The following is a 15,788-nucleotide window of genomic DNA, read 5'->3' as shown; positions in this document are numbered from 1 at the left end:
TATATATATATATATATATACCCGCTTCTTCCATTTTGGGTCACGGGGGTCACTAGTGCCCACATCCAGCAATCACAGTGCGAGGGACACCCTGGACAGTTCTACAGTCCGTCTCAGGGACACAGAAACAACCAACCACTCACTCTTTCACTCACACCGGGACAATTTAATTAACCCAACATGCATGTTTTTGGTCTGTGGGAGTAAACTGGAATACTGGGAGAAAACCCACACATGCACAGAGAGAACATGCAAACTCCACCCAGAAGGGTCTCAGGCCGGGATTTTAACCGGCGACCTTCTCACCAAGAGGCAACAATTCTTCCATCGTGCCACGCAACTGTTTTATTTTCAATCATAGAACTTTGTTGTATTGTCTAAAACAATCTTTGTTTAATGTAGCTCATCAATCATTTTGTACAAATTACGATGGATTAATCTTTAACTTTATTGATGATGGGACTGGAAGTGTCTGTGCTTCAGTCACGCTCATGAGGTTGTTGTGGCTCCCGTTCTCCACCAGGTGCCTCCATCATTAAGCTTTTTCAGCACAATTGTAAGAAAAGCTTCAGTGATTCATGAAGCTTCAAATGCCCCCTCTACTGATCAGTTACTGTAAAGTGGCATATGTGGAGAAAATGAGGTAGAATTTCACCTGATTCGTGCTTTTACTACAATCAGAGCCACGTGAAGTCATGTATTCAAGAGAAAACCAAAAAATATATAAAACGTCACCAAATACCTGATAAGAGATGAATCGTCCTTTAGTTGATTTAGTATGACAAGTTTTCAGCTAACAGCTTTTTAGGAAACACCTTGCTGGTGATAAAATACTATTTCATGAGTCAAACTGAATTACCTTTTGTGTTCTTTATGGATTCAAATAAACAGAATAGGAACAAACTGTCTTTGTGACAGGCTGCTGGAAAGAGGTTTCTAAAGATCCAATTTAAAACTAAATCTTGTCTGAACTGTCCGCTGTGTGCCGACACAAAACTGATCCATCTCTTGAGTTTAGGAGTGTTTGTAGGCCAGAATGATTAATATGTCAGAGTTCATTATTTTCTTGAAAAACCTTAAAATATATATAATTATTGATCATGACCACTTTAAGAAATTACTAAAAAGTCTGGCTGCTCAAAAGTAGCTAGATATCATCAGGGATCACTCGAGACTTTTAACTATACTGTGTATATTTTCTAATACGTAGACAAATTTTATGTGTTTCAAATACTTTGAGGCAACTTGATTGGAATACAAACCCAGCCACATCACAGAACATGGTGGTAATAATTAGACATGAAAAGCATCATACTTTAGGCCATCAAAATACAAAAACTATTATTCTTCTAACTTCAATCATTCATATAAATATATTCATATTTAAAATAAGGCGGCACGGTGGTGCTGTTAGTAGAGCTGCCGCCTCTCAGTGAGGTCGTCACCGGAACAAATCCCGGCCAGGGGACCCTTCTGGGTGGAGTTTGCATGTTCTCTCCGTGCATGCGTGGGTTTTCTCTGAATACTCCAGTTTCCTCCCACAGACCAAAAACATGCATGTTAGACTGACTGGTAACTCTAAATTGTCCCCAGGTGTGAGTGAGAGAATGAATGGTTGTTTGTCTCTATGTGTCCCTTGATGGACTGGAGACCTGTCCAGGGTGTCCCCCATCTCTCAAACAGTGACAGCTGGATGGGTATCAGTGACTCCTGCGACCCAAAAAGGAAGAAATGAATAAAGATAATGGATGGATGATAATTTATAACAACATAATATCCAATTGTGTGATAGTTTAATATAATGAGGAGAACTTGTGTTTGCAATATTTGACCCTAAATAAATCAGTCTTTTTCAAAATTTTCTTTTTAAGTATCAAAAGATCATTGAGTTGCTACTCATGGAAACATCACAGTTCTCCTGAACTCATCAGTTCTGGGCTGATTAAGTGTTTGGTCACTTTGTGAGTTCAAGATCCAGAATAAAATCTTCTGGCAACGTCTCAATTGGGATTTTCTGCAGCTGTTCATCGTAGGCACGAAGAGTCCAGAGTTTTTCCAGTTCATACAGTTCTCTGGTCTCTGGCAGCATGAAGTGAACAACAACATTACCTGAGAAGAGAAACAGAAAACATGCACATATAAGCTCAAACCACATAAATCTGCAGAAAGGATTTTATAGACCGACATACCAAAGTCAATGCACATCCAGTCTTCTGAATCCTTTCCTTCAATCTTCACATTTGCATCTTTTTCTTTCTTCAGAAATTTGTACTGGAGGAGAACCACTTTTAGCATGAGCTTTAAAAAACAAACGGGCTGCATTGAACACATCTTAGAAAGAACAAATCGAGGTTAGTTACCACTTTGAGTGCGTAAAAAGCCATGGCATGGATGTGTCTTGGAGATAAACCACTAACAACAATGAAGTAATCTGCATAGTTGATATGGTCCGGGACTTTAATCACACAGAGGTCCACAGCGTTCTCCTGACGCAGCAGAGACACCAGGACATCCAGTGTGAAAGACTCTGAGGAGCCTGGAGGGGGAAAAAAAAGACACTTTCAGTCATGTGGGTCATCCAGTCAATGAATAGAATATAATAAAAGTAAATCTGGGTAACAGGAGAACCTCAACCAGGGAAATAAATTACATCACTGCACTGACAGAACTTCTACTTGATGAATTACTGTAATGTTTCTTCATTATTCATCATTTTAGTTTAGTAAATAATAAGCACTCATAATGTCCAGAAATATCTGATTACAAATCAAATCAACAAACTAATGGGCCATTTTCAGCTCTTTAGAAGCTGGAAATGTGTTTATTTTAGTAACTTTGAGTTTAAATAGAAACATAGGAATGTAAAAAAAAAAAGTGTGGCAAATTTGACCATTTAGTGACATTAAATTAAAACAAACAAAAAAACTATGAGGAGCAGAGGATTAAAAAAAAGTCATATCTTCTAAGCTTAAAGTGATATTTCCAAACAAGTTGACTGGAAATGTAAAATTAGATTATGAACAAAATGCAACAAATAAAACAAATCTATGTTTTATTTCAGTTTGTCTTCTTTCTGTTTTTCCCCATTTTGAGGTGACCAGAGACTCATCTTTCATCTGTCCTCCATCCAACTGCCTCCATGTCCTCAACTCCTTCCTACACGTCTCCAAAGACACGCCAAATGAGTAGCATGTCTTTTTCCAACAACAGGCATGAAGGAACTATACTTTTATCTGTAAAATGCTTTTGCCACTCTAGTAATTATAATGTAGTGATATTGTGCTACCTGTTAAAAGGTTTACTTGATAAAATGTGCAAGATTTCCCCTGAAAACATCTTTCTCTGCATATGCTGCTTTGGATTTTGACCTTTAGGTTTATCGTTTGTATAACTTTACAAACAGAGGTTTCATCCCAGAATCACATCATCCTGCGTACAGTGAAGGCAGAGGACTGTGGTCATGCAGCACCAGCCGACATATTCAGAATGAGCACTTACCGAGATTTTCCATTATATTCGGTCTCTCCTCAGTAGTCCCCGTGTTATCTGACTGACTACTTTCACTGCTGTCAGAGAAACTTCTGTTGGCTTCAGAGAAACACCGGAGTGAAGCTGCGTAACGCCATTGTTGTTGGCACGTAGTTAAATAGCTACAGCCCCGGGCTTTATTTAACGAAGTGACACGTCTTAAAACACCTGTTCCTTCTAATAAACTGTAATGTCTACAAACTGATAATAGTAACCGAGAGCGAGAAAGAATATTCATGATTTAAACACGCAGAATAAGTCCCCGCTATCGGCTAACTGTACACGAGACTCTGAAGGTCTCAAAACAGGAAGCGATTCTCATTCGCGGGTTGTGATTGGCTAGTTCCTTCTTCTTCTTCGGTTTTATTTGGCGGTCCAAACTCTACGCTGTCCTCACAAAATGCTCCATTTTATGATCACTTCAAATTAGTGCTGGGACGTGATTATAAAAAAAAAAATCGAGTTAATTAGACTTGTAATTAATCTCGATTAATCGCATTTTAATCACGTTTATCAAATAATTTTCAACACTAAATTTGCAAATCTAATAAATTATGAGTTATGGCTGAATAAAAGAATAAACAACCCTGAACTTAATAAAAATATATATTATCTTATGTATTTATTTTGTAAATGCATTCACAGGTTAGTGTAAATTCAGGGCGCTAATTCATTCATTCATTCATTCAACCTTTGTTTAGACAGGTTAATCCCATTGAGCCTCGAGGACTCATGTACAAGAGACCTGATTTCAACAAAGAAGATGACAACAATGGACAACAATAAACAGTTATAAAAAGGCATACAGATTTTTTTCTTTTTACACATAAGATGGCTAAAAAAAAGTAACAAAAACAGCTGGATTATAAGGTGACTGTAGAAAACTAAAAACAGGAACATGTCTGCATTGGTCCCTGCAGGAGTCCAACAGATTCTTAAAGCCACTTAGAGGTCAAGGTCGAGAGCTTCATGCTAATGAAACGTCGAGTCAAATGTAAAACTCAGATTTAATATTTAATAATAAAAGTAGGAAAGATTATGGGTCATACTTCTCTCACCCTCCAGGAGCACTTTGACCAGGCAGTCATTTCACAGACAAACAACATTTTACCTCACAGCCGATGTGGCTGAGTGGTTAGAGCAGTCTTCCTCCAATGCAAGAGTTGGGGGTTCGAATCTACCAGCAGTCACATGCCAAAGTGTCCCTGGGCAAGACACTGAACCCCTCATTGCCTCTGATGTGTGTCCCATCGGTGTATGAATGTGATAAAAAGCTCGATTAGTCTTTAGAATGATTTGTTCAATTAGCTTTGTATAGATCTAGTAGAGTGCTGTATGAATGGGTAAGTGAGGAGGACACAGATTGTAGTGTAAAGAGCTTTGAGTATCTCGATAAGACAGAAAGGTGCTATATAAGTACAGTCCATTTATCCTGCTGAACTCAGGCCGGAGGAACAGAGTTCATCTGGAATAGAAACGTTCACCTGCTGTCCTAAGTGTTAAAGTCATCAATGAACAAATCAAATCTTCATACAGTATTCAGTAGTTTATGCATGGTTAATTTTGCAGCCTTTATATGATTAGCCTTTTATTTTTAAACCTTTTACTGAAGCATACCTTGTAAAATGACCCCTTTTTGATTCAATCACTTCTGAAATCAACATGTCAAAAAAGTAACAATATAATTTATTTAGATTTTGTAAATCTCACTGAATTAGCAGAACATGCAGTATAAAGGTACTGCATCCTGGCAGCATTCTATAGAGAAACTTTCATTTACCTCTGAACATGACAGTAAAATGTTCAAGTAATCAAAAGCTGAAGATCCAAACAAGGTACTTGCTTAATGCTTAAAGTGATTTTACACTTATTGTTCAAGTAATGATCAAACATATTCAGACCACATGGATGTTTTATCTTAAAACAGTTGACATTATTTAGACCCTACAAACATCTTTGATAGTTTATTCATCCATCACCTTCCACTTTGCTTTGGAGGCATCTATAATGATGGGTAATCATGCATGGCTCAATAAACACAAACTACGCAAATAAAATGCATTATTTAAATTTAATTCTGTAGAAAAAAATTCTGAGTAAGAAAATTGTGAAATATAGGGAATAATACCCAAACCTAAAATACAGGTAACCATACCTGAACATCCCTAAAAGTAAAAAAAACTGATGTAAACCTCCCAATAAATGTAATAAAAAAAACTCCACCTTACAGATACAGTGATGCTTGAAAGTTTCTGAACTCTATAATTTTCTATATTTTTGCATAAATTGACCTAAAACATCATCAGATTTTCACACAAGTTCTAAAAGTAGATAAAGAGAACCCAGTTAAACAAATGAGACAAAAACGCGACACTTGGTCATTTACTCAATGAGGTAATTGATCCAATATTACATATTTGTGAGTGGCAAAAGTATGTGAACCTTTGCCTTCAGTATCTGGTGTGACCACCCTGTGCAGCAATAACTAAATGTTTCCAGTAACTTGATCAGTCCTGCACACCGGCTTGGAGGAATTTTAGCCCATTCCTTCATACAGAACAGCTTCAACTCTGAGATGTTGGTGGTTTCCTCACATTAACTGCCGATTCAGGTCCTTCCACAACATCTGGACTGGATTAAGGTCAGGACTTGGCTATTCCAAAACATGAACTTTATTCTTTTTGAACAATTCTTTGGTAGAACCACTTGTGTTCCTAGAGTCATTGTCTTGCTGCATGACCCACCTTCTGTTGAGATTCACTTCATGGACAGATGTTCTGACATTTTCTTTTAGAATTCTCTGATATAATTCAAAATTCATTGTTCCATCAGTGATGGCAAGCTGTCCTGACCCAGATGCAGCAAAACAGGCCCAAACCATGATACTACCTCACCATGTTTCACAGATGGGATAAGGTTCTCATGTAGGAATGCAGCTTTCCTTTCTCCCAACATAACACTTTTCATTTTAAAAACAAGTTTTATTTTGTTCTCATCCGTCCACAAAACGTTCTTCCAACAGTCTTCTGGCTTGTCCTCGTGATCTTCAGCAAACTGCACACGAGCAGCCATGTTCTTTTAGGAGAGCAGTGGCTTCCTCCTTCGACCCTGCCATGCACACCATTGTTGTTCAGTGTTCTCCTGATGGTGGACTCATGAACATCAACATCAGTCAATGTGAGAGAGGCCTTCAGTTATTAGAAGTTACTCTGGAGTCCTTTGTGACCTTGTCGACTGTTACAAGCAAGCTGTTGGAGTGATCTTTGTTGGCCCACCACTCCTGGGGAGAGTAACAATGGTCTTGAACGTCCTCCATTTGTACACAGTCTGTCTGACTGTGGATTGGTGGAGTCCAAACTTTTTACAGATGGTTTTGTAACCTTTTCCTGCCTGATGAGCATCAACAACTCTTTTTCTTTTATTTTGTCTCGTTTGTTAAACTGGGTTCTCTTTATCACCTTTTAGGACTTGTGTGAACATCTCATGATGTTTTAAGTCATTTTTATGCAGAAATACGGAAAATTCTAAAGAGTTCACAAACTTTCAAGCACCGCTGTCAACCCACTTGTCAGGACATTGCAACAGAAATGACAAACTCCAGTGTTCTATCAAAGCCTTGCTCTGCCTGTGTCGAGTACAACTGTACATTGGGTTCTTCTGGTTACTGTCATACGTCGTTACAGCTGGAGTCCATGGTGACTTTCAGTCTCAAACCTACAGGAATGTGGTCCGTGAGGCCGGCCAGCTGCGTTATGTAGGTCACCGCTTCAATGTCCTAAATGGCAACAAGGATGCCAGAAATCTTGTTAGCAGTTGTGCAACTATTCATACGTGCTTATTCTCAGCACATCACACATTTTCTAAGTCACGTTTAAGCTCAAGCAGAAGTAGCTGAGAACTGGAACAGGTGAAGGTAAAAAGGAGGCGTCACACTAACTGTTCTGTACAGCTTTGACACGGAGCTTTCCCGGTAGAGGATGTAGTCGAGCCGTCGCCCGATCCACGGCTGGCCGGTCTCTGGGTAAACCAACGGGAAGCCTTCAGCAGCAACAGGAGGGGAGATGTACTGCTTCCTCAGCTCCTCTGTTTCCAACGTTCTACACGTAAACAAAGAAGACAGAGTGAATCCATATGGAGATGAGAGAGTGTGAAAGTGCAGCTTTCAACATGTTAATGTTACAACGAACGCAACCTTTTGAGGTTTTCTGCAGTGTTCACTTCATCCTCGTACATCGTGGGCTGCTCCAACAGAGTCCCTTCAAGAGAAAACCACACTATGAGTTGCTACTTTACCACATGCTGTAAATATGAGGACATTTTATTTCTAGTTCATTTATTTAGTTGGTACTGCACTGACCAATAACCCAGGGCTTCTCTTTTCCAGGTCCTGCCCTGCAAGGGTCTCTGTACTCCTCAAACAAACCGTGATTTTGTTCCAGAGTGTCATCTAATTTAGAAAAAAGTATTTAAAATGTCTTAGAACAGGTTTTTGACATGGCTCTGAATGGCAATTAAAAGGATCAAAATAATACAAACGTAAACAAAAACTTTTTTTTTTTGTTTTTCTGCAAGAGACACACCAGGTGAGCAGTTGTCGAAGTTGAAATCTCCACAGAGCACATCAAAAACCACCTCCTCCTCCGGCTGTTTGTTGGCAGCCTGAAAATCAGCAATCCAACTGGCAACCATGTCCAACTGCTCACAGCGAATTCTCCCGTCCCCTGATGAGAACACAGAAGGTATCATAAACCAAACTCGTTTTCATTTTGTCACAATGAAATGCAAAATCAAAAATGTCAACTGAGAAAACCAAATTAAAAATGGAAACTTGCCCTCTGGTGCATGAAGGTGTGTGCAGTTAAAATAGCCGACAACTTTCTTCCTGCTCTGATTCTGTCCGATTAACACCTGGGAATTTCAACAACATTTTCACCGTGTCCAACTTACATGTAAGAACCAGGAACTGAACTTATTTTATGGTTGCTGCAAGACAAAGATGACAACTATGGTAGTGGTTGTTGCATTAAACATGGCATTAGCTACTCTGGAAAGCTAAACTCAGTGTTTTGTTTTTTTACTATTTTACTTTATGTACACGTCAGTGATGCTTCTGACCAACTACAATAATAAACAGTGGTTTATCTGCACAAAGTTCTTTGTTTCCAATATATGCATGCCCCAAATGAACTTTGCATAACGAGCTGTTTGCATTATCTCAGATGCTATCTTAGCTCAGGTGAACATTCTTGTTTTAGCAAAGACGTGAAAAAACAAACAAAAAAAACTGTTTTAAACTCTAAACAGTGAAGATTTGAAATGACTGGATCAGATTTTTGACTGAGCTCGGCACCTTAGCAGAGAGGAGGCCCTTGGCAGCGAGAGCATCTTCTCCGCTGCTGTTGGGAAACCAGTGGTACTGAGCCTGCAGCACAGGAAACCTGCTGGCAAAGAACATGCCGCTGTTGAAGAACTTAAAAGACGAACACCGGCAGGGCGGCTGGCAGGCGTACACACCAACGTCGTACAGAATGTGTCCAAACACTGGCTTTAGTATGTTGGTGAGCTTCTGGGCTGCCCTCTTATCAAACACCTCCTCGAGGCACAAGATGTCAAGATTGGCTGGAAAAGATGTCAGCACCTCCCAAGGTTCCTCGCTCTGCTCCTGAGAGGGCAACCCAGTGGGGGCGCTTTGGTAATTTGACTGGCTCGTCACGATGAGTTGGCCGACGGTAGACGCCCTGCGCAGTGTGTGGCCAAGGTTGTTAAAGCGAGCCAGGCTGTCTGGCAGAAGACACAAGTTACCAGAGGCAAAGGTAAGCGAGGCCTGTCCTGCTATCTCAAAGCCCCTGTGCGTCTCCATCTCTAGTGACGTTGGCGCCTCTTTGTGGTAGGTAAAAGGCCTGCGGCAGGCCTGAAGGGGCGCCCAGAGCAGCAAGCCCAGGAAAGCCAGGGGGGCTGTGAGGACAAAAAAAATGAAGAAGACAATAGAGCCGAAGAAGACCTTGAGAGGATGGAGGTAGCATTCTTGCTCCTTTCGCTCAGCTTGTTCCTTTGTGGTGGATTTGCACACAGCAATGAGGCGGTCGAGATACCAGAAACAAGGAAAGATTAATACCCATCCCACGGAATGGACACCTTCAACAAACTTATTAGGAAAGGGCGATTCTCGTAGACTCATGTCTCTCCACTGTTCCCAAACAACAAACAGGATAAAAACAATCCGGACGTCCAGTTTTGGCCTCATTCATTCATTCTTGTCTCCTTCCAGAGCTCCACTGGAAACTAAAGCAAGAGAGAAATGCAGACGGTTACTACAAGCCTGTTCCTGCAACCTAACATGAAAGAAAACATCTGACAGCACGTCTCTGCCGCACGGGTCTTCCTATTCTCATTTCTTTTCTTCCCAGATAAACATGTTTTGCCTTTTTGCCCTGACACAATCAATGTTCAACATTTACTGCATGGGTCATCAGGAGTGACTGGCTTTTTGACTTCATGCCTGTGCATGTTGTAGGAAGGAGACGCAAGAGACAGCATGCAGTTTTTACATCACCATGACTCATGGCTTAAACATGTAATACAGCCCTTATAATCCTAAATCACACCTTTTACACATTATAGACACTGCTATGATCGTTTGGTGAGGCAGAAGTTTACCACATATATCTCTAAACTTGCTCTTTGGCAATTTGATTTAAAATGTAAAGTATATATCAGACATAACAAATTCACAAAGTAAAATACACATATTTATTTTTAAGTTTTAATGTCTTCATTCAAATTATAGCAGGTTTACTGTTTTTTATTGGTTTCATTGTGTACCTCAGAAAGCACAATATTTCTGCAGTTCTCTCCTTTATTTACAGTTAAAGTAGGACTTTGTAGTTTTCAGTCCCACAGCAGACTTCCTGCTTTAATCTATGCTGCTCAACACAACAGCAGTAAACCTGAACACACCAGGTGTTTGTTCAGTAGAAACAGTTTACATAAGTTTAACTATTCTGTGGCGAGAAACTCCCACTAAATATGACTGTATGGATATAACATCGTGCCTCTGAATTCCAACCCTTGATAATAAATGATTTATAATGCATAAGCATATTTCTGTTACAGCAGTCACCTGTCGGCTAGCTTGTGAAACTCTTACCTTAACTTAGCGCGAGCACTGTCCGTTGATCAGTCAAAAACAAAGAAACCTGTTTGCGTTTTTATTAAAGTACGTATCAAGTTGTCATGAACTCATTTTAAGCCAAAAAGCTTCAGAGTGTAAAACAGACAACCAGACGAACAATAAGTAAATCCATTTTGAATCAAACCCCGGATGCTATCATGCTAATCGTGGCATTAGGCCACGCCCCGCTGCGGTTGCCATGGTGAAGGGCTTGGCATGTCGGTTTTTTTTGTTGTTGTTGTTGTTCGTTTGTTTTCTTCCGCTTTGCATGACACGTGACCTCGTCCTACGCGACCGATCAAAAAATAAAACAAAAAATAAAAAGAAGCTAACTTCTCATTTATGTTGCGTATTTTTTATACAATGTACTCTGGTTTTGGCAAGATTTCTTAATGTTTGACCAGTGTTTAAAATAATTTTTAACTAATAACAGAAACACCTATGACTGTAAAGTTTTTTTGTTGTTTTTGTTTTACAAATGACGCTACAGTAACATTTAGCTGCTAATAAAGCTAACAATACAAAAGGTTATTTTTTGTTTATATTTTTTTAAAAACATTAAACAAAATGGCAATTTTTCCTCTTCCAGGTGAACTTGGCCTTTTGCAGGTTTGGTGTTGACAAAGGAATTTCTAAAATTAGTTTTTCTTATTCTGAACTAACAACTATTTAGATTTTTATATGAAAATCCCTTTTTGAGTTCATTGTTTCAAAAGTTGTTAAGTATGATTTATTTTTTATTTTATAGGATAAAAATAAGACTGCCACAATGGATTAAACTGGAAAATCAAGTCATATTTAAATGACTTTAACAAGTCTCACTTTGTTTATGTTTGAAACAGCACAGGAAACCCTGAATGTTTCATGTACTTGTTGTTTAAATGCTTAGTTCTGCTATGGAAAATAGCAGAGATGTGTAAAACAAGAGGCTTGCAGTATATTCAGTGCATTTTGTGGTTTATTTTAGCTGATCCTCATATAATGGATGGTTCTGTCCTGGTCTGCTGTGCTTTGAATGCAGTGATGACTACCAGAAGAGGAGAGACCTCCTGTCCTGCGCTGCCATGTAACAGAGACAATCGAGTACCAGAAACAGGTCCTTCTGAAGCTTCTTTGGAGCAGTGGTCCCGATCATCATCCTTAGAAAATCCGGATTATTGTATTCGGTCTCATCGGCTCCATTACTTGGCCTCAGGATACCGTAGGAGTTGACGATGAACTCACAGAAAGGAGCGTGCAGAGCTGCTTTGTACCCACGCTGGCCCAGCATGTCCATAAGTTCTGTATACCTCTGACTGAGAAGAAGCTGGTAGCCCTCATCCACCTTCCCTGTCACCGGGTGAGTACTCACCTGCAACACAGGAAGAAAGAGTTTTCACTTCCTTCTAGGTTAGTACAAATACAACCCAAATCTTCTTGTATCTAAAATAAACCTGGGTACCATTTTTACCATCCATTAAGGCAAGTTTCTACTAAATGACTAGAAGTCTCCATGAGACTTCTACTGTGGTGAAAAGGGAGCTGAGCTGCAAGGCGGAGCTGTCAGTCTACGGCTGCAGAAGATGTCTGGGCCTCCCTGCTCACGCTGTTCCCCCACAACACAACTCAGAAACAAGAGGCAGATAACGGATCGATGCAAGTCTCCATGAACAATCAACCAAACAAGTGATTACCTCTACAATTTTCTCTGGTATATTGAGCACAGTGAAACCATAGAGCCTCCTATGAGCCTGGAAGACATGGGACAGGATCCTCCTGTCCAGCTGGTAGGCAATCTCCCCCAGCAGTCTTGGTTGAGCTGCAAATAAATGATGAAAATTAACACATAAAAAAGAAAAAGCACTGGCAGCATGATTGTTCGCTTATAAAATTTGTTGTGTTTGTGACACCTGCACCACAAAGTGGGGTATCAGCCCGGCTGTTCTGAAGCTCTGCTGCCTCGTCGGTGTCTCTGTGTGCAGAGCTTTGCACGGGAGACGATGTTCGATGCTCAAACCTGGATCTGGTCTGCTGCAGCTCTCTCTTGAACTGTCGCTCGTCGAAAGTGTGCTGCCACAGACTGCAGGCTGAGCAGACTGGAAACAAACGGTTCTTGTTAATTATCAGTAATGTATCAGTTTAAAACCCAGAGTCACTGTTTTACAAAAACAGACACAAACGTGAGGTCTGACCATGCCTCCCATAGTTTATGATGGCAGTGCTGCAGTGATTCTGCAAGGACGTTTCAGAAACTTCCAAAAAACTAACAGTACTTCAATTTCACTAATACTTGTTTGATAAAGCATGAATATAATGAGAAACAGCATTTAGATGCATTTAGCATTTATTGGTTCTAGAATAGCGCTGCTGAAGGTGGCTGCATGTTGGAGCAGCTCTGTTACTTTCATTCTGAGATTTTGCTTTTGGAAACTAATTCCTCTTTTTCAGATGTAAATCACAATTTTTGGGATGATTGTTTCCTCTGGTATCAGATGCTGTGCAGCTGGAAGGATTTTTACTGAAACTTTTTTAGTTTTGGACATTTGTTATGATGCGTAACCATGGCAACAAGGCAGTTTTCTACAACCAGCAGCTGATTAACATCTCAAAAGCTCAAATAATATCTCAAATACAGCCCCAAATCTCAGATGAGTTGAAAAGGATGTTCTGTGGATGCATTTTCATCTACCTGCCAGCTGTGCTCGAGTGCCTGACCACTGAGATCCTGGAACTAGAAGGAAACATGACTCATGACAGTGGAAGGACAGGATCATCCCTTGGCACCTACAGTTGGCTATCTGCAGCGACGAGGAGCTCGGCAGACTGTTGGGAGGAGTGACCATCGCTCTGGGAGGAGTTCTGTCTGGCATTCTGGTGGTTCTACAGCCCGAGGGGAACCGAGAGTCCAGCAGAGTCTGGGTGGACGGATCGGACAGCATCTGCAGCCAGTTTCTTAGGATCCACTGTGGGATGGACCTTTACAAGAGATCCTTCCTGTCTACAGCCATCACTATCTATAACATCTCTTAATGAAATAAGGATAATGAGTTACTACAACAAATAATTTCCCTCTGGGATTAATAAAGTATTTTTGAATTGAATTGAATTCATTTAAATTACAATCCACCCATCATCTTTACTCGCTTCTTCCTTTTCGGGCTGCGAGGGTCACCAGTGCCTATATCCAGCAGTCACTGTGCGAGAGGCGGGGGACACCCTGGACAGGTCTCCAGTCCATCATAGGGACAGAGACAAACAACCATTCACTCTTTCACTCACACCTAGAGACAATTTAGAGTTACCAATCAGTCTAACATGCATGTTTTTGGTCTGTGGGAGGAAACTGGAGTACCCAGAGAAAATCCATGCCTCACGGAGAGAACATGCAAACTCCACCCAGAAAGACCCCTGGCTGGGATTTGAACCGGCAACTTTCCTGCTGCGAGGCAACAGCTCTATCATCTGCGCCACCGTTCCACCCATTAAAATGACTATTTCTACACAACCCCAACCTGTTCTGCCTTCCTTCTGTTCTTAATGATCTTGCGACACGCTGTGCAACCAGTTGATTTAAAGAACAACAGATTTAATGAAAGTATATAAATGATTGAATAAATAAAATAATGTTCATGAAACCTAGATGAAGAAAATGTATAAAACACCACAAAATACCGTAGCTGTGGAAATCTTGTGATGGCGTTTTCAAAATGGGATTTACTAACCGTGCGATGCTCATTTTCTACGTTGCATTTTATTCACGACAGATTATTTTTATAAATTATGTGAACTGAAGAACTTTTGAGTTCCCACGATTTAACACATCAACAGGGTTACAGATCTGCGTAAAGTTCTTATAAGAGGATAATGTGTCATAGGTTTAAACGCGAGTCATTATTAAGTCCCAACACGATGCTTAAAACTTTAATTAGTACTAGTTTGAGTCTTATTTCCTCCTAAAGTCAGAGATCATGGTTGCTAGGAAACAGCCTGGGTCAGTTTTTTTTTAATTTAGCTGTTAAATAACACAAAAACTTTACATTTGATATTTGTACAATACGTTGCACCATAAGTCACATTAAAAGTTATTGATCAAATGAGCAGACTGTCCCAGTGAATTAAAATAAACCAGTTCTTCAGTGGCTGCCTCCTACTGGTGAATGGATACAGTACCTGTGAAATCACCCAGGGTGTTGCGGCTCAGCCCGGCTCTCAGGTCCACGTTCTCTTTCAGCAGACTGGCCCTCGACTTCAGCTGATCGTTTTCCTGCACCAGCTGAAGGTTTTGGACCTGTAAAGCCGCGACAGACGCTTCTATGTTCATCCTGAGGCTTCCGGTTAGCGGTTACACAGCTGAGTCTCCAAAAACACCCGGCACGCTCTGAACACAGACAGGATTAAAAACTGAATCTAAACAAAACTGTGTTCAGTTGATGGAATGTTTGTTTTATTTTTTAAAGTCATACAAAGAACCAGACATCAGGTTTGGAGAAAAACAAATTATCAAAGCATGAAAACAACAAAGTGGAAAAATATTAAAATAGTACTCTGACAGAAAAAGAGGAAACTAAACACCGGGATCACTTTTCATTTTTTTAAAGCGTTTTAACGGTGAATAAAGTTTAAAGACTCAGATGCTGCGTCTTAATCCACTACTCTTTCTTTAGCCCTTCTGATTTTCCCTTTTGCTTTTTTTGTCCTTATGAAATATTTTAAGGATGCACAATATTGGATTTTTGACCGATATCCGTTACGCCGATATGTTAAAACTTGTTTGGCTGATAAGTGATACCAATACCCATATTCATTTTCATAGACCTGCTTACAGAGACTAGTTTTTAGACATCGCTTTCTCTCCTGTGGTATAAAAAAAAAACGGTACTACATTCTTCTGCATGGTGTTTGTCAATTTGGCCTGCTACTAAATGCACATGCCAAAAAGGGGCTGAAAACTTCAAATTGAATTATGTTTAGAGTCAATTTTTTAAATGACATTTACTCTTTCTGACACAGACACTTGGAACATTGCAAATTTGTGAATTTTCACAACTCTACACTCAACGGTGTGTGTGATGTCATAACATCCTAGCACTGGGTTGTCATACAAAAACAG

General features: G+C 40.0%; 2 protein-coding genes across 2 annotated transcripts; both read right to left on the bottom strand.

The window, feature by feature from the left end:
* Window positions 1–1,776: 1,776 nt before the first annotated feature.
* On the bottom strand, window positions 1,777–3,842 carry malsu1 (mitochondrial assembly of ribosomal large subunit 1). The gene is made up of 4 exons (XM_037676998.1): window positions 3,499–3,842; window positions 2,361–2,536; window positions 2,190–2,271; window positions 1,777–2,109 (listed from the first exon to the last, which is right to left on the bottom strand). Exons 1-4 carry the CDS (start codon window positions 3,764–3,766, stop codon window positions 1,955–1,957), a joined length of 681 nt encoding a protein of 226 aa, XP_037532926.1. The 5' UTR covers window positions 3,767–3,842; the 3' UTR covers window positions 1,777–1,954.
* Window positions 3,843–7,190: 3,348 nt separating this feature from the next.
* Window positions 7,191–9,706, bottom strand: smpd5 (sphingomyelin phosphodiesterase 5). The gene is made up of 7 exons (XM_037676997.1): window positions 8,879–9,706; window positions 8,361–8,436; window positions 8,109–8,249; window positions 7,886–7,975; window positions 7,721–7,784; window positions 7,466–7,625; window positions 7,191–7,303 (listed from the first exon to the last, which is right to left on the bottom strand). Exons 1-7 carry the CDS (start codon window positions 9,704–9,706, stop codon window positions 7,196–7,198), a joined length of 1,467 nt encoding a protein of 488 aa, XP_037532925.1. The 3' UTR covers window positions 7,191–7,195.
* Window positions 9,707–15,788: the final 6,082 nt, after the last annotated feature.

The sequence above is a fragment of the Nematolebias whitei genome, chromosome 5, assembly GCF_014905685.2.
Source record: "Nematolebias whitei isolate Nwh7 chromosome 5, NemWhi1, whole genome shotgun sequence".
NCBI classification, from domain to species: domain Eukaryota; kingdom Metazoa; phylum Chordata; class Actinopteri; order Cyprinodontiformes; family Rivulidae; genus Nematolebias; species Nematolebias whitei.
The sequence above is the reverse complement of the archived record's forward strand: the minus strand, read 5'-3'. Positions and strand labels throughout refer to the sequence as shown.